This window comes from Battus philenor, unplaced genomic scaffold (assembly GCF_028537555.1).
Source record: "Battus philenor isolate CCGP_79_NKW_IND1 unplaced genomic scaffold, ilBatPhil1.0.hap1 SCAF_26, whole genome shotgun sequence".
NCBI lineage: Eukaryota > Metazoa > Arthropoda > Insecta > Lepidoptera > Papilionidae > Battus > Battus philenor.
Window position 1 is genome coordinate 2,555,647 of NW_027181689.1, and position 22,210 is coordinate 2,577,856.

Here is a 22,210-nt window from a genome sequence, read left to right on the forward strand (position 1 = left end):
CAGGAAGTCGTTGTATGCAGGAAGTGTAAGACCGATCATCGTAGCGACCGTTAGAGGAGGCTTTAGCCTTGCAGTGGGCGTTTTTCGGTTGACATATTGATTATGATAGTGTTGGTCGCGTCAGGTGGACGGGAGCGAAGCACTGGGCGGCGAAGGCACCGAAGCCGGTGAGCTGGCGGTTTCAGGCGCGGCGGGGCACGCCTCTCGCCTCGCGCATCTCGACCACGAACTCAGCAAGATCAGCCTGCACTACAAACACCCGCCCACGAAGGTGACTAACTTTTTTTTTAATTGTCTATATTGATATTATTACCGCCCTGAAATTGGCTTAAAGATGTTAGTACCTAAGTCTAGTATGAAAGGTATATATATAGCAGTTTTCACGATGTTTATTAGCAATCTTGAATATATAATTCACACAAAATGCGCACTACTGGCCTTTTAACTTAGTCACTACATGAAGCGTTCACTGAAGCGATCTAAGAGTTCGACGTCGTCCCAATCCAGTGAAATATAGTGTGTAGCGGCCCAAGCCAAGGCTCTCACTGAAGTTTTTGAGCTTCGTTACTTTAAAAGAGGCTTAAGGTGCCATCTGAGCCCAGCCACCTCAAATCTGAGGAATCTGCAATTGCCATTTGGGCAGAAGTGACAATCCCATCAAAAAGTATTTATATGAGGAATTGTAATCACAATTTAAAATAGCATAAATAAGTCAATTTTTTATGTGTTTCAGGACGTGTTCATAGAGCACAGCGCGGAGGAGCGCGACATGCTGTCGGACAACATAAACGACGGCGCCGTCAACACGTATGAAGGTAAATGATTTGTTGCAATGTAAATATTTATTTTTCCGCTTTGATAGTAGTGCTATGGTAATTTATTATTAGCTATTCCTATTACTGTAGCTCATAAGGACTCTTTATTTTTTATATAATTCTTGTAATTATATATATTTATTTTTTATATGTAAGCTGTGCATGGCTTATTCCTTAGCAGTGAATAGACGTACGGCCGCACCACGTCAAAAGTTCATTTAGTGGAACATAGTCTAAATATTGTATATTTGATCCTGCTGAGCTTAAAACTTTAAAAATAAGGATATGCTATAGTATAAGGGAGGCGATTAGCAAGCTTATAGATATTCTTGTTAAAATTATTTAAAAAAAAATTACCGATTTTAATAACAAAAATGCAATTGTCAACTAATTAAGCAATATGGTGCTTCAAGGCTTCTGGGGTCACATTGCTTCATAACACGGGTTTTTGTATTTGCATTAATAGAGATGATTACTAATGCATTTGACTTATGTAATTAAAGTTGTGTTAACTTCGATCTATTTTAATAACCGCTTATAATATAGTACATGTGCGTGCAAGCAAATCGACTCGATCTCCAAGCGTTTTTTCAAAGTCGCTGCATATGAAAACGCATTTGTATTTGATTTGAAAAATTATATTTTGTTAAAACCTAAAAATTTAGCATCCCAGTGATATCATTATTATGGAAATGCTTACAGTATTTTTTTTCTGAAATGTAACATAAAAGAGAATTTTATGAAAATGGTTGAGGTGATTTAAAATAAATAAAATCAAACATTTCGAATATGTCAAAATGTATTAAATTAATATTGGGTAATAACCCCCCCCCCCCCCCGCTCATGCAATCGCACATGCTAATGTCTGATCACATTAGATTTAGCCATCGAACGGGACAGGTTTTTATGGTCGCTTGGGGTACGGCCTCCCACTCCTCGTATCAACGCGCTTCGAAATTCGTCAACATTTTAAGCGGCCGGATTTCTGGACCGAACGTTTCTTTTTAATTAGTCCCATAGATGCTCGCCCATGGCGGATTCCCAAGTTACAGGTTCAGTGTAACGTCGTGCATTATCATGCCTTAACATGAATTTATCTCCAATGAATCCATCATACGAAACGATATAGTACGAAAGAACATCAGTGATGTTTCGGTCAGCTGTCTATCCGTATTGTATTCATATAATTTTTGGTAGTTAAAATGTTAAAAATAATATTCGTTAATGGATCGGTAAATTTATAGAGTATAGTGGAACTAAAACATATGATATTAATTTGACAACGGACGTGCTGCGGCCGTACATGTGTTGTAAGGAGTTGTGTTAGGCTTAAGCGCGCGCCTGTTGTAGAGTTGGGGGAGGAGTGGGAGGGCGCCCCGCGGCGCTACCGCGTGGCTCGTGCGGCGCCCTGCCGCGGCTACGCGCTGTGCCGGCTGCTGCCGCGCTTGCCCCCCCACGCGCCCACACACGGTACGTACCCGCGGGAACACGTGTCTCTTGCAGACCGGCTGAGGAGTGGGAGCTCGCTGGACTTTTACTGCATTGGAACTGTTTATAAAATATGTAACTTTAAATTTCTCTATTATAAACTCATGCCTTCCCCCCTCCCTTCCCTTATTAGAAATATGTCATAAACGTTATGATATATTCATATCTAATTTAACATTATTTTTATTGCAATCATCTTAATCATAAAGAAAATAATTTTTTGATAATAATGGAATGAAATAAATTAATTTGTATCTGCTATAAAAATAATTAAAAAAATGAAATCATTATTATTTTAATTACAAAATAGGGGTACTTAAGGGGTTAATGTGAATAACCCATTTACTCTCAATTAAAATATCTAAACTGTGATTGTCACCTTATCAGACACTCTCCTCTTCCCTCATCTATCCCCCCCCCCCGCTGAGTGAATGCATTCTTGACCGCGTGAGAGTGCAGTGTAATGTGTATAATGTTTGGTTGTTGCAGGCAAAGACGCTTCGCACGAGTTCGGCGAGGGCGCGCTGGACGAGGTGTCGTGGTGCGAGGAGCGCGCGCCGGAGAGCGACACGTACGTGCTGACGGACGCGGCGCGCGCGCGCTGCTACGTGCTCACGGACGCGCTCAGCGGCCGCACCGCCACCGTGCTCGACCCGGCGCCGCTGCAGGTGCGCACTCACACACTAGCTATACATGCACCCATTAGAGTGATATGCGGCAAACAATGCGAATCACCCAACAACCACCACCAAATTACTCAACACGTGTTTCACCCCTCCACGGGGCATCTTCAGGAGTTATGTTACACCGATTGTTGTAATATAACTCCTGAAGATACCCCGAATGCTATCACTAATATATATATATATATATATATATATATATATATATATATATATATATATATATATATATATACACAGAGTATATATAGAGATGCATCCATTACTTATACGTGCTATATGCTTATGTGAAGTCACTGCCACAAAAACAAAATTAGAATTTCTTTGTAAGCGAATCGATTTTGAAATTTATATTTCTATATTATGGACTTAAATTAGATCACACTCTACTCTATTTTACACAGTACTCGTAGATATGATGCTAAGAAAATATGTAGCTTGCCTGGATCAGTTACGACATCAGTAGTTTTCAAGGCACGAATCGCATAAAATCCTATCTGCAAGTAGAAGTTGTCTAGTCTTCAGAATTGTTTGTGTAAAAAAACCATATAAAAGGACCGATTGCGTGCTTATAGCACGCGCATTAACGACTAATACAGTTTCATGATAATCTGGTTATGGGTGGAGTAGCTGCCAATGTGGTCAATGTGTATTTACCATCTTGGTCTGGTTTATCCTGAGATCACGAATCCCAACTGAATTATAACCGCATTCTCGGTCCCATTGTTACCATTTTATTTCTACTTCGTTTATCTTTTAATTTAAAGAAAAAAAAATTAAATGCTCTTCCACCTCGATTCGCGTATTAGCTCTTAGTGCACCAGCTTACACTTTTTGCCCACTTTAAGTCATTCTTTCCTTCCTTATATCCTGGCTATATACTTCCTTCGTACGTACGTAATGATTCCTCAGATTTTATCCTCAAGTTGTTCTATAATCAAATATACACTCACATACAGTCTGCTAGATATTAGTGTAATGTTTGTGACCGACATTTTTAGGTCATACTCAGTAACTATGCAGACCATCTTACCAACTTATATGGCCAATTCTGCCCACTGTTAAAATACCCATTTGTTCGCTTTACTTCTATGCAGGTGTTCTTATTAAGTTATTTTCTCAATAATATCGCCAAATTTAGATTCAGTAGTGTATTTAAGGCAGTAGTCGATATAATGACTAATGATAGGTCATGCCTTGGAAGCTACTTCTAAACAATAATTCAATTACGGATTTGTGTCGGAGACTGTTTTAATTGTATGAGGCAACATTACGCCATTGTCAGCGGCGCGTGGAAAGAGGGAATTCCACAGAAATAAAATTGTTCATTTGCTTCGATATGACTACGGGCGAAGCTGGAAGGAATATACACACTTCTACTTCGGACTTCTATCTATAATTCGCCACAAAATATAAATAAATTACTCTATTAAAATTACAGCATAGTTATTATTAGGTTTATTTACTACCTACTCAATAATTTCTCAGTGCTTACTGTTTTCTTTCAATTAACCTCTAAATGCGCACTATAAAGCAACAACAACTTTATGACAACTAATGTTTTTTTTACAATTCAACACATTTAATGGTGTATACAGGGTGAGATGAAACAAAGCGCAGAGGAAGTTTCTGAGGATCGGGAGCGCAGCTTCTTGATACTGGATCCGGGGCGTGACATGACATGCACCGTTATCACCCGCACACTGGACCTGGAGAAGGATACCGCTTTCGAAGGCTTCGTGGAAGGCCGCTACTCGCAGGAAGATGTACCAGCGGTATGTATCTCGAATAATACCCAACTAATATATTGCTTCATTTTTATTGTCGTTTTTGACCCATATATGCACACTACAAGGCATAGGACTCCCCTATAAGGGGCTATGGTGTCTATGGAGGGATATGGCATAAAAGCCACGCTTGGAAGACTGGTTAACGATTGCAGTGTAGTATTATATTGCTGATATGCAAAGGATGTTTTTGCTCATCTTTTGTGAACTTGTTGGTGAAATTGCAATCCTACATAATTAATGTACAAAGTGTGAAATATTTAAGATTGTATCCTGGGAGTCGAGCCTGCGACCTATGCTTGCATGTCTCGGTCCTCTACTATTAGGCTACTATCGCTGTCGCTTCTTTTAAATCTGACACAGTATTTATACGTCAGCGAAACGACATTTTACTCGACGAATGGTATTTCTAAGTCTTGTGAGAGAATATTAACTATGATGGTGGATTAATATAAGTAATATACATATTGATGGGTAAAAATAACGAAGCAACGTTCAGCTAAGTAGAAAGAGATAGAGAGAGAGTTGTCGATGGAGTGTTCACATTTTTAGATGTTGTTAAGCTGTTGTGATTAATCGTCTTTAGATATAGTACGCTGCCAACCAGTTCTATTGGAAATTTACCAGAGAGGTACATGTTTAACAGTGGATGTTCTTCAAAAAATAAAATGCATTCTTATTATTAAAAATATAATTTATAACACGTATTACTTATACGATACATAAACTCAAGATAACGTATCGATAACTTAATAAATTTGTTCATTAAAAGCATTTATACTGCACTTTTAGGCAGAGCAGGCGGAGAGCACATCAGCGACTGAGGAACTGAGTAAGTGGCGGACGGTGGAGATAGAGGGTCAGCCGTGGCGGGAGGGGGAGATGGTGCCGGCCGCGGCGGCGGGGGCGGGGGCGCGCTGCGTGCCGCGCGTGGCCGCCGGCGGGCTGCTGGCCGACGTGCTGCTAGACGACGTGCTCACTGACAGAGGTGAGCTAACAACACCTGCGGACATCGGCAGCACATTTATACAGGTGTAGCGTTCTTCTGCGAACAATGTTACATTTATACAAATGTAGCGCGAAAGCTTAATGTTACCGACCACTATTGCCACAATACTTTTTACACATGAATTGGGAGGTTTTAGGTTTAGGTTTAGTCGAGGGTAGGTTTGTTTCAGGGGGACCCCCTGAGATCCACTGGAGACTCGACAAAAAATTATCTCACGTTAAGGAGGATATAGTAAAACATCATTTGCCGGTCTAGCCACGCTCCTCAAATTAAATCACTTTTATCTTGACTTTAATTAGTAATGATTTCATTGGCTACAGAGTGTGGCTGGGCCGCCACGGGCAATGATGACGTCTTTATATAATATGTTATTGGACATGGTGATGATATTCTTAACTCCCAGAGTTTAATATTGTTGGTCGTTAAGTTTATAATGGCATTAAGTATGTATCAGGCATTGGTGAATAACTGTGGAGCCTTTATTAATAAAAGAATTGTATAAGATTTTGAAACACTGTACCGCTTCTTGTCCGTATCTTAAAGAAATAAGTGGCACCAGTAACTATTAGACCAACAATATATACGATTATATATTTAATAAATCGCTTTTGAACAAATTATTTTATTTTGTCACTATGCGTCATTTTAATTAATAATTTTATTAGTCTTAATTAAGGGAAATTTATTATAAATATGAAATTTTGTATGAATATCATACGATAATATTGTTTTAAAAGCTTGCATTGAGTTAGACCACTTTTATAATTATGGGCACATTTGACCTTGGTAGTGATCACTTTTGTACGTCATGGGAACCCCGAAGGGCACAATTTTAATTTGTAACCAAACTTATCATTACAATGATATCCTCAACATCAACCTATGTGGATTCGAAACGCATGATCTGAGAATAGCACACAACTACAGTCTGGTATTGTTTTGGTGATCACACACAAATGTCCAGTGGAAGTATTTATTACAAATCTATTTGTTTTTATATATGTCATTTTATTATCAGTGTGTAACCTTAATGAATATTTAATGGAATCAGGCATTACCTTGCGGTAATCCATCCTAAGTAAGAAAAGGACCAACATTTAGCCACTTCCGCACATGCAGTGGTAGTCGTGCAACAAAGTGCACAGCCAGCCCGCTGACAAATGCGCATTCCTCTCAACACGTATCCCCCCCCCCGGCATCTTCAGGAGTTATGTTACACCAATTAGTGCCCAACACAGAGTTTAACAGTTAATGAATATATTGTGTGTGTGTTGCAGCGTGGTGCCGGCAGGTGGTGCTGCTGTCGGTGCGTGCTGCCGCGCAGTTATGACATGTGTAGCAACTCACCAAGTACCTTATATTTATTGTACCATGTAACATATATTATATCTATATCATTACTCCTAAATAAAATATTCATATGTGATATCTCACCGCACTCTTTTATTTACGCAAACTTCAAACAGGAGGAGGATAAAGTATCAAATAAATTATTAAGATATATTTTACCTATAGCGCGGCTTATATCTATAACAGTTAGCACAGGCTGACTGATCTTGATTTTTTAATTGACGAACTACATCATTCAAAAATCAAAACTAGCTCTGTAAACGTTCTCTTTGTTTATTTTTTTTGATATTCTTTAGTATACACGCTAGGATTTATTTAAATAGTTTCATAATAATAAACAAAATAGTACAATGGGCGGTCTTATCTTAATGAGTAGATAAGTGTACAAAACATACATGTATATAAACAATGTACATATATTTTAATGTTAGGTTATAAGTTCTCTTTAATGATTTAAAGAAGCTGCTATTAACATTAAAATATATGTACACAAAATAAAATATTACACACTAATTTCCACAACCCTTGATCTAATTAGAAAACCGTGTTCACATTAATCAATTGAAGTAAGCCTACATGTGTTCGATAATTGAATTGTAGCCACGTTTACAGACATTCATAAGTCAATAGTTTTAAATGCCTGTTGACTAGCTAAATATGAAAATTCAAGTGATTTTTCCGTTTGGATTCTACATTTGTAAGAAAATTAACATAATTTCCTTATATTTTAAAATGTTTATAGGAAATGTAAAGTTTTCAAAGCAAAAGAAATATATTTCGCTAAAATAGAGAGATTAATATGAATAGTAATTATTTACCAAGGCGATCGACAAGTACAGCGTTAAGCCTCCAGCACTCGTTCGATAACCGTCATTGTATCTCACCACCTGCAAACGAATGAACTCAAATGTATAGGCAAGTGTTTTTCACCAACGAAGGATTGATCACCACCTTACTCAAGTAGGATTAATTTTGAAAATAAAGGATATCCACATATGTAGATAATGCTTTTAATGATGAGAAGATATACAGGACTAATTCCTGGTGATAGGCGAGCTATCCTTCGCTATATAGTATAAGACATATACAACAAAATCCATCGTTGTTGCTGTGGTATTGGGCTTCAGAAACCGCTGTACAGCGCCTTCGGAATGCCGAACTAATGTTCGTATTAAAATTGTATTTATAAAGACGAGATACATATGATAAAAACATTATTAAACAATTAAAATAAATCGTATTAAATACTTGCAATGAATGTTCTAGATTAAAATCTAGATATATAATAGTACTTGTCCTTACTGAGAAAAACAACAAAGTTTAAAAATTGTGAGCGTTTGTGAGACTTTGTGTTTATGTAAACGCATCCTTAGCACGTTATTTTTTAACTAATAAGTTAAACGATGCATTTTATGGTATCACCTCTGTTCGAATAGCAGAAAAAATAGTAGAAAGCTATTATAGATGTTAATAGCAGACGCGACGTGCAGCCTGCCACTAGGTGGACCAACGACAAAGTAGAGGTCAAAAGACGTAACTGAACGCGGGCAGAGAAAGACCGGTGATGATGACGATGTTTGGTGAAATCTATGCCTTGTAGTGATCATCTATCGGTTGATTTGATGGTGATAGACATTTTTTGAAAATCTTATTATTTATATAAGGTCATAGTTAACGGAAAAAGAAATGGAGAAAGTTCACAAGATCCCAGCGGCTAAAAAGCTGTGAATAAGTTCTTGCCACAGACAAATATTTTTACAGTGACAGGTAAAGTAAGAAATTTACATAGAGGCATATATATTTCTGGAGTCAAGTTCGCGATTCATTTTTAATTTTATACATTTTTGACGAAAATTTACATTAATTTATCACAAAAGTATTTATTCATTGATATTGATGATAACCAGAGATATTAGTTCTTCTAATTCGACTCCCTGTGTGGTTTGCTAAACGTTTGAGTCAAAAATAAATCTAGGTCTTAAATAATCTAGCATCGAGACAATCTATTAGTTAAAGCATCATTTAGTTCACGATAATTAAGTATAAGGTAGGTGATATAAAACCTTCTACCACCGAAGAGGGATTAGATTTAGAATCTTATAAAATAAAACTGAAAGTACTGACAGTGGTGTTGATCCAGTCCGTGTAGGCGGAAACACGGGCGCTGACTCCGGGGAACAAGGCCTGCCCGCAGCCGTAGCCCCATGATGTGACGCCCACCACCACGTCCCTGTACATGAGTGGACCACCGCTGTCGCCCTGGCACGAATCCTTGCCTAAGTACACGCGCAAAAAAAACTATAAAATATCTAGATTGGAGATGCCATTATTTTAAAAATATATTAAAATTAGGTTGCTCTGTACGTGCCTTAAGCCTCCCAGAATTCCCAAGAGGGAGCAGGCGTCCAAAAGCTACGTGGTGGTCTAATATCAGAAAGGAACTGGAAACCCTTCAACTTGATGCAGGGACAACCCAGGATAGAGTAGCCTGGCGTAAATTGATAAGGAGATCCGACCCTAAATAAAGGGAAAAGGGAAGGAAGAAGAAGAGGTTGCTCTGTACGTATGCACCTTCTCAACTGCCAAAAGCCAGTGTCGATTAAGCCAAAAATAATCAATCGACATACAAAACAGTGCCATAAATTTTTTTATCTATTTTCATAGATAACATTTCATTTAATATTTACTACCATTGATTATTTTTAGTATACATTCGAGCTGATAAAAAACTACTGAAAAATAGGACATTATAAACTTCCGTGACTCGACCCAGTAGACTGCTAAAATTCAAAGTTCATCACTAAGAACTTGGTAAGCATACATTGGACCCATTTTATATTATAAGATAAAAAAATTAGACTCTTGTTCTGTAGGTAGCTGTTATTAATAATACTTGTGTTTAATAATACTAATAATAGTGAAGTCATAGTTATTTAAATCAGACAACCACGTTAATTAAATATGTCAGTACAAATTTAGAGATCAAAATGTAAAGAGTCTAAAAAAAATAGAGATCTAAATGTAAAAGTGAAAATCCCTGCGGTCAGTATTGCCAGTCGTAAGAGAAAAAATGGTCAATGACATTACAACGAATACTGCACATTACTCGGTACTGATGTTTACTACAAACAATTGCTCTTCTGCTTTTCATATTTTTGAGCAAATGTCCTAAATTTGTATCAATAAAGAAAAACGATATATACATGGTAATACTTCTCAACGAGTTTCATAACCATCTTTTACAAAGCAACCGGCTCTGTAGTTTACAACACCGAGATATTTCACATCGAATAGTGTAATTTTTTAAAGGTTGTACACGAATCACTCCGTGGATGCGGATCGGATCCTTTTTGATAGAACATCTTTTACATTTGTTAAAATTAAGATCACCTCACAAAGGATGAAGGGTATATTCCGAAAATCTGTTTAAAATGCTATCCGATGAAACCCTGCAAAGTCACTTCCGAAATGGTAATAACTATTATATTGGCTTTACAATGTTCTACGAAGCGCATCAGAAAAGCAATGCCCATTATATTTCTCATGATAAGAAATAGAGCCTTTCAGCAGCCTATCGCGTGCTCCGCAGCGTCGAGATGGATACGGTCTTGGCCCAGCTCTTCACGGGTCACGGGGGGTTCTCTGAGTACCTTCACAGGTTCAAGCTCAAGGAGGACCCCTCGTGCTTCTGTGAACCGGGCGTGGGCCAGACCGTGGTCCACCTTATGGCCCACTGTCCGGCGTTCGGAAGACTGCGCGCAGATTCCGAATGCCGGATGGGCAAAAATATAGAGGAAAAGAGTATCTCGGCCATCATGCAAGAAGAAGGGGAGAGAGAATGCTTCCTCAGCAACTGCAGGAAGGTGGTGATAAATGAAATAGGTAAAAATAAAACACAGTAATAGACTCAAATAGACTTAAATATGAATAAAAAAATTAAAGCAAACACTAAAATATAGAAATAAATTAAATAAAGTAGTACCAAAAATAGTGCAATAAACAGTATAATATAATATGATAATTATAAAGAAAATATGTGTTAAATATTTGAACAATAAATGTAATGTTGCAAAATAAAATAGTAAGGAAACCTAGAATGTAGTGGTTGAGGATGGATGTATGGCTAATGGAATGAAAGAGATAGACTGGGAAAATTGTAGAATGAAAGAAACAGTACGACAGATAATATGATACATGAAAGAGAAGGATGATAATAATAAAAAATATGAATAAATTACTAGAAAATAAAAAGTCCCTGTCCCACACGAGATAGGGGAACGAGAGGTCCCCAACAAAAAAAAAAAGATAAGAAATAGAGAAGGCACCTTACCCCCCACATCGAGTACTCCTGCGCAGATCATGTTGCCGGTAACAGGGTAGGGTTCGCCGGTAACGGTCTGCAGCGCGAGATATCGTTGCTGACAGATGCTCCTGTTCACCTTGTACACCTCCACCTCATTGAGCACGTGTGAGGCTTGCGATACTGAAGGCTGTAGATATATGTCACTGGTCATATTCTTTCAATTTTACATTAAACTCATACTATGTCATCGACAGAGATATGTTTATAAAAATCTACCTATCCGGACGAATTTTGTTTTGCTTTACAGTAAATAAATGTACAGATTCGTAATTTCAAGTTTACACATAATTATTAGTTATTTTCCACGGCTGGTGTTTTTATAGTTAAATTTTTAATTTGTATGAATAACATTTTTTATACTGATTATCCTGTGTAAATATATTTTTTTTAATTTATCAAATAAATTCAAAGACACAAAAAACATAAAAATTAGTCCAACCGTTCTTGATCTAACTGGTTAACTTACAAGTGTATGTTTTAAATAAAGATTGAAGCGATATAGTTTGCTTGCCTTTACTGCCAATTATATGGTAAACCGATTAAAAAATCAATATTTTCAGAAAAAATGGATAAGGTAATGATATAGTAAGAAAAAGAGTTTTCAAAATTAGTATTGTAATATATTAAAATAAATTATTGTTTACTTTCCTACTACAGACTGTACTCCCAGAAGTTATTGTCTTGTCTTAATACAATGGAATAAATAATTTAAAGTAACATATTTCAGAGACATAACTTGTCTCTTCAAATATTCACTCCTTTATAGCTTGTAATTATCTTGTATTAAAATAAAGCAGGGATGAGAAACATCCGGCCCGCGTGCCGCTTGCGGCCCGATAAACATGCTTATGCGGTACGCCAAGGATTTATAAAATTGACCATAATGAATTGATTATCTCTTATCAATTTTTTATATAATTTATTATATAAAAATATGAATTAATTATTTTTATTTAAAAATAACCTTCGATCAAAATTGAATGACGATAAGAAAGCTGCGCACGTGTGGCTACCCCCATCAATTTTAATTTATATTAATCAGCGTGCATTGAAAAAAAAAGAGTGCCAAACTTCTCATTACAAATTTGAAGTAATAGCGTTTTTCTGTTTGTTTTTCTGTCTTTTACTTACACGTTTTTATATTTTGCATTAAAATTTGTACTTTAAATCTCTACTTTTTTTGCTTTTTTAATCATAATGTTAATTATAAACAAAGTTTTGTAAATTATTAATATGTTTTGCTTTATGTGCGTGTATTCAGCCAAAAAAAAAAAAAAATTGACCCATTACTTAAAAAGGTTGTTCACGCCTGTTGTAAAGTGTTCTGTGAATTGTACGGCGTATCAAAAGGTACGCCGTTCGTCATCTTCATCATACTTACATCAGTGCGACCCCAACCGATGTGAACCAAGGTAGCGCCATCAGGCAGCGCAGCCCCGGGTGGTGGTATGGCAGTGGTATTAACACTCCCGGAGATGGTCACGCTAGTGGATAGTACCACCACCGCCACGTCGTTGTCGCGCACCGGCCGATTGTACCGCTCGTGTACGATCACCGTCGACACGGAATGGACAGTACCACCTAGTGTACAAGCATTGTTAATTACCATAATCTGAATGCAGGCCGCTTCCAAGGTCCTTTTAGAAACCTATGAGGCAGACTATGTCTAACAGTAGACGACTAAAATTGAATAAATCGGAATAAAATATAGGTACAATGAAATATAATATTGGCGAACATTGTGACTAGTATAATAAAGAAAAATTTGAACTGTACAAAGCTTGTAATGAACAAAAAAGATTTTACGTAATAAAAAATTAAAAGAAAAAATAATAAAAAAGTAATAATGTAAAAATGAAAAACGTAGAGTTGCGGAATGTGTGGTGAAGGGTGGATGAAGCATGATTGCAATGTAAAAATAAGTTGCGAATGTGATAATGTGAGTAGTGAAAATAAAAAAGAGAAAGAAAATATGAAGGATGAAAGAAAGAGACGAGAAACAGGACCCATTAAAAAAATCATATGCTGCCCCCATAGATTTTCAATAAAACAGGTTGAAAGCGATTGACACCCAGCAACTTCCGACAATCTTAACGAGGTCGTATGTCTATCTTTTAAATCGACAACCTAAGTTTCGTTTGCCAGTCCGTGGTCTTCACTCCAGAAATTCTTAAAGACATCACTATTTCACGTCACGTCAAGCTAAAAAAAGATGCTATGGTGACAAAAGATTCAAGTGGCAACAAAGAAGTCCCGAATAAGTATATGCGTGCGAAGTACCTTGATAACATAGACGTAGAACTAGAAGTGGTGCCAAACTGAACCATGCCGACGATTATTATTCCGCAAGCACCTAACTAAAAAGCCTCATACTATCAAACCATCCTATAAAATATAAAGGATGTATTGCAATGTTATTGGGTCACGAAGAAGGAAGGATTTGTAAAGAAACTGTAAAGCCGTTTTAAATTGGTCACTTTCACGCGTCGAATAATTAGGAACGATCTGATCCAATACGGCGCGGAGCTAGGCGCGACGTCAATGATGTTTCTGTACATACAAGCCAGCCGAGTATAGTTGACATGTAGTCGGACTTCATTATAGTCTTGCCTTTAAGAAAATGGTATGTAAAATTTTATTTACATTTTATTAAAAAGCCTTGTGTAAATTGACCAGTTAAAGTTAAATGTTACCAAGGTGAAATCAGGCAAAGGGCTCACAATTTTCTTACGGTAATACACACGTTGCGTCGTATTTCTAGAAACTGTGGGTTGTAATCCAACTCGGGAAAATACCCGTGGTGGGTTCCCACATCATATGAACATACACGTTTTTGTAGGAATTTATTCCCTAAAGGTCGCTTAACCATAATTTTAAACACACTAGATTAAAATAGCGATTGTTGAATGAAAACATGAAGTCTTACCTGTGTTCAAAAAAGTTGCACCAACGCGTACTCTAAAATTTTTCGGGTTAAAAACAGTACCCTTCCTGTAAAGAAGAACGAACATTCGCAATAATTATTTGCGTTTCAAGTTGATTTAATTTTCATCAGTATAGTAATCTATCTATAAATATAGTCACGTTTATACAGGATGATTGGTTATAGATGTAAAAGCTTTAAAAGAGTTAATTATTTTCAGCAAAAAGTTTTTAAGCTTCAATACCGTTTTCCTTCCACCCTGTATAAAGTGTTAACTATGAAATGTTATGAATTTAGTTAATAAATGTTAAGAATTCTACCGGCCAATAACTTCCGGCGGTGAAGTCTGGTTCAGATAGTGAACAATATTTATTTGTAATAAATAGTAATCCGAATTGCATACTTTATTATCATTACGTTAGTTATTATTTTTGAAACCATTGTTTTTGCAATAGGATACATAATGCATTAACTGACAGCAGATGAGATTGATGATTGATGATTTTGATGATTGATCAGATGATTTGATGCTTTTTTAAACGGTTTTATTTAGTTCGACCCGTACGCAATTTATTTGTTTCGGTCAAAATTAGAAATTGAAATTTAAGCACCTTCCCGTTATCATGTTGATCTGAAATTTGGTACACACATTTAATTTAGATGACAATACAATATAATAAAATCAATAACATTATAAATCTAAGATGGCCGCCGATACAAAATGGCGGATTACATATTTTTCCTTAATCCCCTCAATATGGGTATCAAATGAAAGGGCTACACTAGTAAAACACGATGATTATGTCAAAATTTAAAATTCAAGATGGACGCCGTTCCAATATGGCGGAATAGGTACATATTTTTCCACAACCACCACAATATGGATATCAAAAAACCGTTTAACTTAAAAGTTTTTTAAATGTATTATTAATAATAATTATCCTATTTGACGGAGAAAGTCACCTCAGTAGTGTATTTAAAAAGCGCGTTGTCAGCATTACTAGCTTCATTATCACTATTATTTTTGACATACTTTTGGACATTTTTCTTATATTTGACTGACAGCGTAACAATATCTGGAGAAATTTGGATGATCTGAATGTTCCGGCGCTTCGAAAAATCTGTCCGTCTGTAGTGTTAGTCGTTTTGGTAGTGCGCAGATTACGCTTAGCATGAACCTCGATTTTGTCCATACGTCGCTTAACCCGTTACATGCATACTTACCGGATGACGCCCATATCTATACTATTTATATTTCTAATACAAGTCACAAAACTTTTCTATATCAACAAAAAATATTTTTAACAATCGAGTAAGCATTACAAAATATGTAATTTGTGTTATTATTTTAGCGGTAGGATGTCCACTAGTGGACATAGATCCATTCTCATAAATATTTAATAAGACCGGTAAGAAGCTTCCTGTATCAAGCGTTATTTGATGCGTTTATACCGCAATAATTATTATAAACAAGCATGTGATATTACAACGCGGTCACGTAAATAAGATAAAATGACACTTAACAGCAGTTTGTAATCGACCGCGCCCTCTTGGCCTACTTATCACCAAATGTCCTTCGGAGAATGGTGTTCCCTAGTAAAACAGGGCCTTCGGAGCCTAAAAACTCCCACTTGCATTCTCAGACGGCATCGTCAGTCTGATCGACGTAATAGTACCACCAGAGCCACAAGCAGTGTGCACTATGTTAAGTCATAGACAGGCTATCTAAAATAGGACATCTAGAGACTATATGAATAAAAGTTCGCATTGAGAGGGTTTTAGTAGTAACACGCCCAACATAATCATGTCCCTACCCCGCTTCTCCCAAACAAAAGAAAAATTGTCTTAAAAGATGTCTTAACACAAGAAATTTAAACCTACGTATTGTTTATATAATATTTCTTAACCTTTATAGCTACTGAAAACTTACATTTTTATTAAAAAAAAAAACTAGTACGACTCAAAATCTCGTTAGAATATTTAGACGAAACCTGGAGTTTAATTTCGCAAATAAGACCGAAATATTCGGTTTGGTTCGGTTTTGTAGTGTTATCTTTGTCCATCGCAATTACGAAGGTGTAAGAGTATTATGGGATAAAGACAGCGCTCAACAAAACCGAACCCAGCTGATTTTTGTTTGTAAGCCTTACTCTCCTACCCGATGTGCCAATTTAACTGCCGGGTAGTATACTAAAGAAGCCTTAGGTTAGTTAGACATGGCAACGTACTCATCAACGAAGCAGTGCGCCGCGGACAGCACGTGACGTTTCGTTATGAGGGACCCGCCGCATGTCAGCTGGGTCCCGAACATGATCTGTAGGTAAAAAATATTATTGAAGATATTATTATTTACTATAGTATTACCAATATTTCCACATCCTCATCATAATAGATTTTTCACGCCTTACGTCGTATGCCGGAAGCTGGCAAGAGGTCGGCTCGTAATATATCATAATTTAAAAAAAGGTCCACAGAGACTATATGTTCTGCGCGCCATGTGACGGTCCTGTTATTTTCGTTCGTCTATGAATGTCCTCGTTCTTGATTTGATCTGGTAAAGAAATCCCCAAGGGTAATCTTCATGGATCGTTGGGCAAATTTAAGTTTTCCAACGAAGTTTGAAGTGATAAATGTAGAAATAAATGAATAACTACATGCTTTGCATTCATGAAGTTTGTTATCTTTCTTACCTGCACTGTATAAGGGTGCTTCTCTATGACTGTCGGGCTGCCGCCAATGATCCTACTGCCCACGCTGCTGTTCAGCGCGGCCATGTTTACGTTCACCTGTTCAGCTAAACCTGATGAAGAGCCATCGGTTTGAATAGAAGGTAGACTTCGACTCATTTATCGACTATTCCCCTTCGTATATAATACATACATATTTATATAAATTATTTTATTATATATAGACGAAAGAAATATATAGTGTGATTGGTATAGATGTAAAGGCTTTAAAATAATAGTAATTATATAATGTAATAATTAATCTGTAAAACTGTGATATAAATAGTAATAATAATGTGAAATATATAGTGAATAATAAAATAAACCTAAGTAATGTCTGAGGATAGGATAAAAGGTAATTGTAAAAAGGAATATATGAAAATGAACACAATGTAAAGTATAAATGATAAAGAATGGATGAAGATAAAAGTGATTATTAATTAAAAGAACAAACGAAAAAATTATTGCTCCAACAAATCCCTGTTTCCAAATAAACAGGGGGTGGAACGATACGTCCCCAATAGCGGGGGCTATAAAAAAAGGCTTTCAAGATGGATATATATCATTTGTTGTCAATTGTGTGAACATCCTATTGAAAAATCAATATCTGAAATAATAATATCTGAGAAATAAAACATAACGTAATGATAAGATATTAAAGGAGCTACACGTCATCGTCAGCGGCGCATCGATTAGGGGAATCCCATACGAGTGCTCTATATTTACGTTGGGCGAAAGAGAGCAGTCTACAGGTCTCGCCTTTATTGGTTGACAATTTTAATTAATTGAATATTGTTTTCGTGGTCTCAAAAATTGATATAAATATAGCGGAATTTGAATAATTCACGACCGCACGATCCGTTTCTGGGGCGATCTCCCACGCTCTACCCGCGAACAGTGTAGGCGTACCAAGGTAGAATCCGTATCCTCCCTCAGATTACGGAGTGGTTCACGCTGCCATCCCAAGCCACACAGTACACCATATACCTACATGCGTAGAGCTGCCACCTTCGTGTGAGCGTCATCGTGCATCTGGAGTACGATAACGCAGTAAAAATTATTTTGCTAGGTCACGGACCCTTCCGTTCCGTGAACCTATTACCAATGAAGCTGTAAAAGCTAACAGCATTATTGGACTTTGTGTTGTCATTACCTACAGGCACTAAGAATCCTACAATATTAAGAAACAGCAATATAAAAATTTTGGATTAATACATACTAAAATTAATTAGGGTTTTCTATTTGTCTCTGCAGACCCTACAATATCAAAATTTATTGGCCTCTCGTATTCCAATAGAAAAAAAAACAGTGTAACATATTTCACTTTATACACGAGTACACCTATTTCTTATAATAAACTTAAAACTTGTTTAAAGCTAGCTTTACTAATCTATTATTCGACTCTTAAATTATGCATTTTCTGCAAGCTTTTCGATTTACACGGTTTTCTCAGGAATGTATCTACTGTGTAAATCGGGGGATAGGTGTAGAAGTTAATTATACGATACCTGAAAAACATTATGGTTCTCGTTTATAAATTAGAATTAGGAATAAAATATTTGCCAAATGAAACGCCCAAAAAAACTTTATTTATTTACGTTTGCAATATGATGGATATTGCAAAACTAAATAAATGAATTTAGAATAACTATATTTCCAAAGGCTTACTTCATAGTGTCGGTTTTATAGATAATTTATGATTCCGCATTACATTCATAATATACATTATCTATTGTTTAACTATTTATCGGTGCTTTTGTCTAAATTGCATTTGTAAGTACACAGTGCATCGATTATTGTGTTATATCCTTGATATAAGCTTACTCATTATTTACGTCATGTAGTTTAAAATACGGTTTGCAAAACTGTAATTTTGAATTTTGTTTTATTATTAAGAAAAATACATACTTAATTTTAGTAATTTTTTTTACACGGTAATCTGTTTATAACAATAAGTGTATACCTGAATACTAATAAAATGTATTTTTTAATTACTTCGTAATTATAATTTGAATGTAAATTGCCATAGTAAATAAAAACAATTCGTATAAATGTTATCAAAAAAAATTCGCATAATTTTTCAAAGCGTTTATATAAAATAATAGTATGATAAACGATTTCTTTTTTTTATTTGAGTTCCATACCAAAGAAATATTTAAACAGATAATAAATAACCCACTTCTTCGGTTGACGCCTTCGGATTACACGATAAAAGTATTAATAGTCCATTACAAATCCTTTGTTTAGCGACGTGTTTTTTTATATTATAACGCACTACTTAAATTTAAAATCCCCAGCAAATTACAGGAAAATAGATTGCGATGGTATGGCCACATTCAACGAAAACCAGATGGTAAAAAAACCACCACGACCACGTGGTAAAAACTGCCTTAAGCCTCCCAGATTTCCCAAAAGGGAGAGGGCGTCCAAAAGCTACGTGGTGGTCTAATATCGGAGAGGAACTGGAAATCCTTCAACTTGATGCAGAGACAAACCAGGATAGAGTAGCCTGGCACAAATTGATAAGGAGACCCGACCCCAAATAAAGGGAAAAGGGAAGGAAGAAGAAGAAGACGCACTACTTAAATATAGATTGCTTTTTGTTTCTAATTATGGATGTATGCTATTTACTCATTGCCATTTATAGATTTACGGTGTTTATGTAAGAAGGGGACTAATATATAGCTACTTCCGCTAGCGGAAGCGATAGCGGAAGTAGCTATATATTAGTCCCTTTCTTCCTTAGGATGGACTTCCGCAAAGTAACGCCTGAATCTATTAGATATTACGGTGTTTATGGTTGCAGACGCGAAGTTTAGACGAACTCTCCAAGGAGTTACTGACCCTAACGGACTTCTGCTTAGGCTGTCATTTGACAAGTTTAGCATTACTATTCAGATGTGATCGAGAGGGCAGAACGAGGAACAATCAGTTGATATTTTACACAAATAGAAAACAAAGCCTTATTTCTTTATACTGGTTCTTAAATAATGTAATCTTTGTTATCCGAAGCCATGAAATTATTGTGACAGATGAATAGTTTACGTATCGGTTATTTTTGTAAATAAATTTGTAGTACTTTCTAATGATACTATACTGGTACTTTATAAAACAAGCTATACGATCACTTTTGTTTGCTCGCTTGGATTCGTTGGAACTGAGTTCACGAAGCAGAAGGGTCTGTGGACTTAAAATAAAACAAAAGCTGGACAGACGCGTTACAGTTGTACGATGACGTTTGCACGTAGTAAACCGCTCTACCCGAGTAGAGCTGTGTAATGTTGATGTTGTGTATGCAGCTTGGAATGACAGCGTGGACCACAGGCGAACCTGGGATGTATCCCGATCCAACCTTGGTTCGGCCACGCTGTTTGCGGCTAGGGAGCGGGCGGCCGCGCCCTAAGAACAGGTGTTGTGGTAAGATCACTTTGGTGTATTGTTAAAAACCTAGAGAGTATTGGCTAATAATAGTCGTTCAAGTCAGAGGGGAACTTATAACAGTTGTATAAACACTTATAAAATACGTGGCAGTGTTACACATGTTAAAATAACCAATTGGTATTGTTTCATCGTAGATAAAGAAATATACTTCACACATACTGCTTCATACGAGGTCCTATTGTAAAACTTTATCTTTTAGAGGGTAGTGGACGATGCTACGGTTGAATTAATAATTTATTTATCTGTTCGGGTACACCAGCAATACACATGAGCTAAAATACAAGTTCAAGTTGCTCCATAAATAATTGTTCTGTAATATTAATATAAAAGGAAAGAGAGAGAGAGAGAGGGACGAGAAAAGTGATCTCAAGTACGAGGAAACTTCTAGCTTATGACTTGACACCACAAAACTTCTTTTAACAAATGTTGTAACGAATGTATATTACACAGTACAGTACACATGTTTGCATTGCATTGCATTTGCGGAAGTGGCTAAATATTGGTCCTTTTCTTACTTAGGATGGACTTCCGCAAGGTAACGCCTGATTCCATTAAATATTCTCTGAAAGACTTATAGATATAGGTAATCATATATGTACAAAATAATAGCGTTGTTAAATTAGGAGTCAACTAAATGTTACTACTAACATTATAATAGGTTACAGATAGAAAGTAAAGTAAATTTTAAGACGTTACCAAAAAATCTATTGGTTAGACACCTCACTCAATAAAAGTTGACCCCGTTCATGTCGCGCTGCCTACAGACTTTTAAAGTTAATGCTCCCTAACACAATATAATTATTTTGCATATATATATGTATTGATTATGTATTAGGTATATTTATGAGTGGATGAAATCTGAAGGTATTTTAAAGTAAATTACAACTTATTTTAGGTAGAGGGGAATTTTAAAATTAAATTCGGATTAAATAAATTGAGGGTTATCACGTAGTTTACTCACAAGGCGCGAGGCCTGCGGCCAGCAAGAGCAACCACATGTCCGTCGCGCGTCGCGGACGCCCGATCACTTCCTTATCGACAGATAGCATTATCGTTATCAAAGTTTTAAACCAAATTTCGTTTAATCTTTATTGGCGCAACGTGTGAAGTGGTCCGACCTGAAGTAACTTCAATACCTTTTCGCACTTTACTTAAATGTTTGCTATTCTGTATTCGCTTGACAAATATAATACCAAAGATAGTACGACTTATTGGTAGAGTTACTGATAATGTACTTCCCCTTGTACGCGGGGAAATGGGGAAGTATCAGCTGTCATATTCCGTCTTTTCACTGACAACACTTGCGACGGTGGCGCTCTTGCTCTTTTCTTCCTTGACTCCTACCTAGACGTGGTACAGGAACACAGCAGTTTCAGCAACGCAATGTTAAAAGGCAAGGACGTGTTTATATTAGTAGCAAAATCTTTGTTTACATTTGTCATCTGTACGATGAGGACGCGTCCTCTTGCTCCTGTGTTATCCTATTCTTTGGCATGTTTTTCGACTAATTTATATCAGTAACTAATGTCGCAGACAGACACAAAGATCGTAGACTATATTATTGTAGTTTTTTACTATGACAGCATGAAAAAATAAATAACCAATTTTTATGTCAATGTAATATG

General features: G+C 36.4%; 2 protein-coding genes across 7 annotated transcripts in view; one reads left to right on the forward strand and one right to left on the reverse strand.

Moving 5' to 3' along the window:
- Nucleotides 1-7,209, forward strand: part of Wnk (Wnk kinase) — a 93,583-nt gene extending 86,374 nt beyond the window's left edge. For 4 of the 5 annotated variants that reach the window (XM_068768565.1, XM_068768568.1, XM_068768566.1 and 1 more), the window contains 7 exons: nt 125-271; nt 734-815; nt 2,166-2,285; nt 2,793-2,971; nt 4,585-4,761; nt 5,566-5,761; nt 7,060-7,209. In XM_068768565.1, coding sequence (XP_068624666.1) covers nt 125-271; nt 734-815; nt 2,166-2,285; nt 2,793-2,971; nt 4,585-4,761; nt 5,566-5,761; nt 7,060-7,112 — 954 coding nt within the window. In that variant the 3' untranslated portion in view covers nt 7,113-7,209. The remainder of the gene's footprint in view (nt 1-124; nt 272-733; nt 816-2,165; nt 2,286-2,792; nt 2,972-4,584; nt 4,762-5,565; nt 5,762-7,059) is intronic. The other variant, XM_068768569.1, reaches the window with a different exon arrangement.
- On the reverse strand, nt 5,510-21,615 carry LOC137925175 (trypsin CFT-1-like). 2 transcript variants are annotated; one of them, XM_068768570.1, is made up of 9 exons: nt 21,547-21,615; nt 17,109-17,218; nt 16,647-16,732; nt 14,422-14,486; nt 12,877-13,076; nt 11,463-11,622; nt 9,257-9,408; nt 7,951-8,019; nt 5,510-5,776 (listed from the first exon to the last, which is right to left on the reverse strand). In XM_068768570.1, the coding sequence occupies exons 1-9, from the start codon at nt 21,581-21,583 to the stop codon at nt 5,750-5,752; spliced, it is 906 nt and encodes a 301-aa protein (XP_068624671.1). In that variant the 5' UTR covers nt 21,584-21,615; the 3' UTR covers nt 5,510-5,749. The 2 variants fall into 2 exon arrangements, with proteins under 2 accessions (XP_068624671.1, XP_068624672.1); XM_068768571.1 differs by having other exon boundaries at nt 5,748-5,818.
- Between the last annotated feature and the right edge of the window lie 595 nt (nt 21,616-22,210).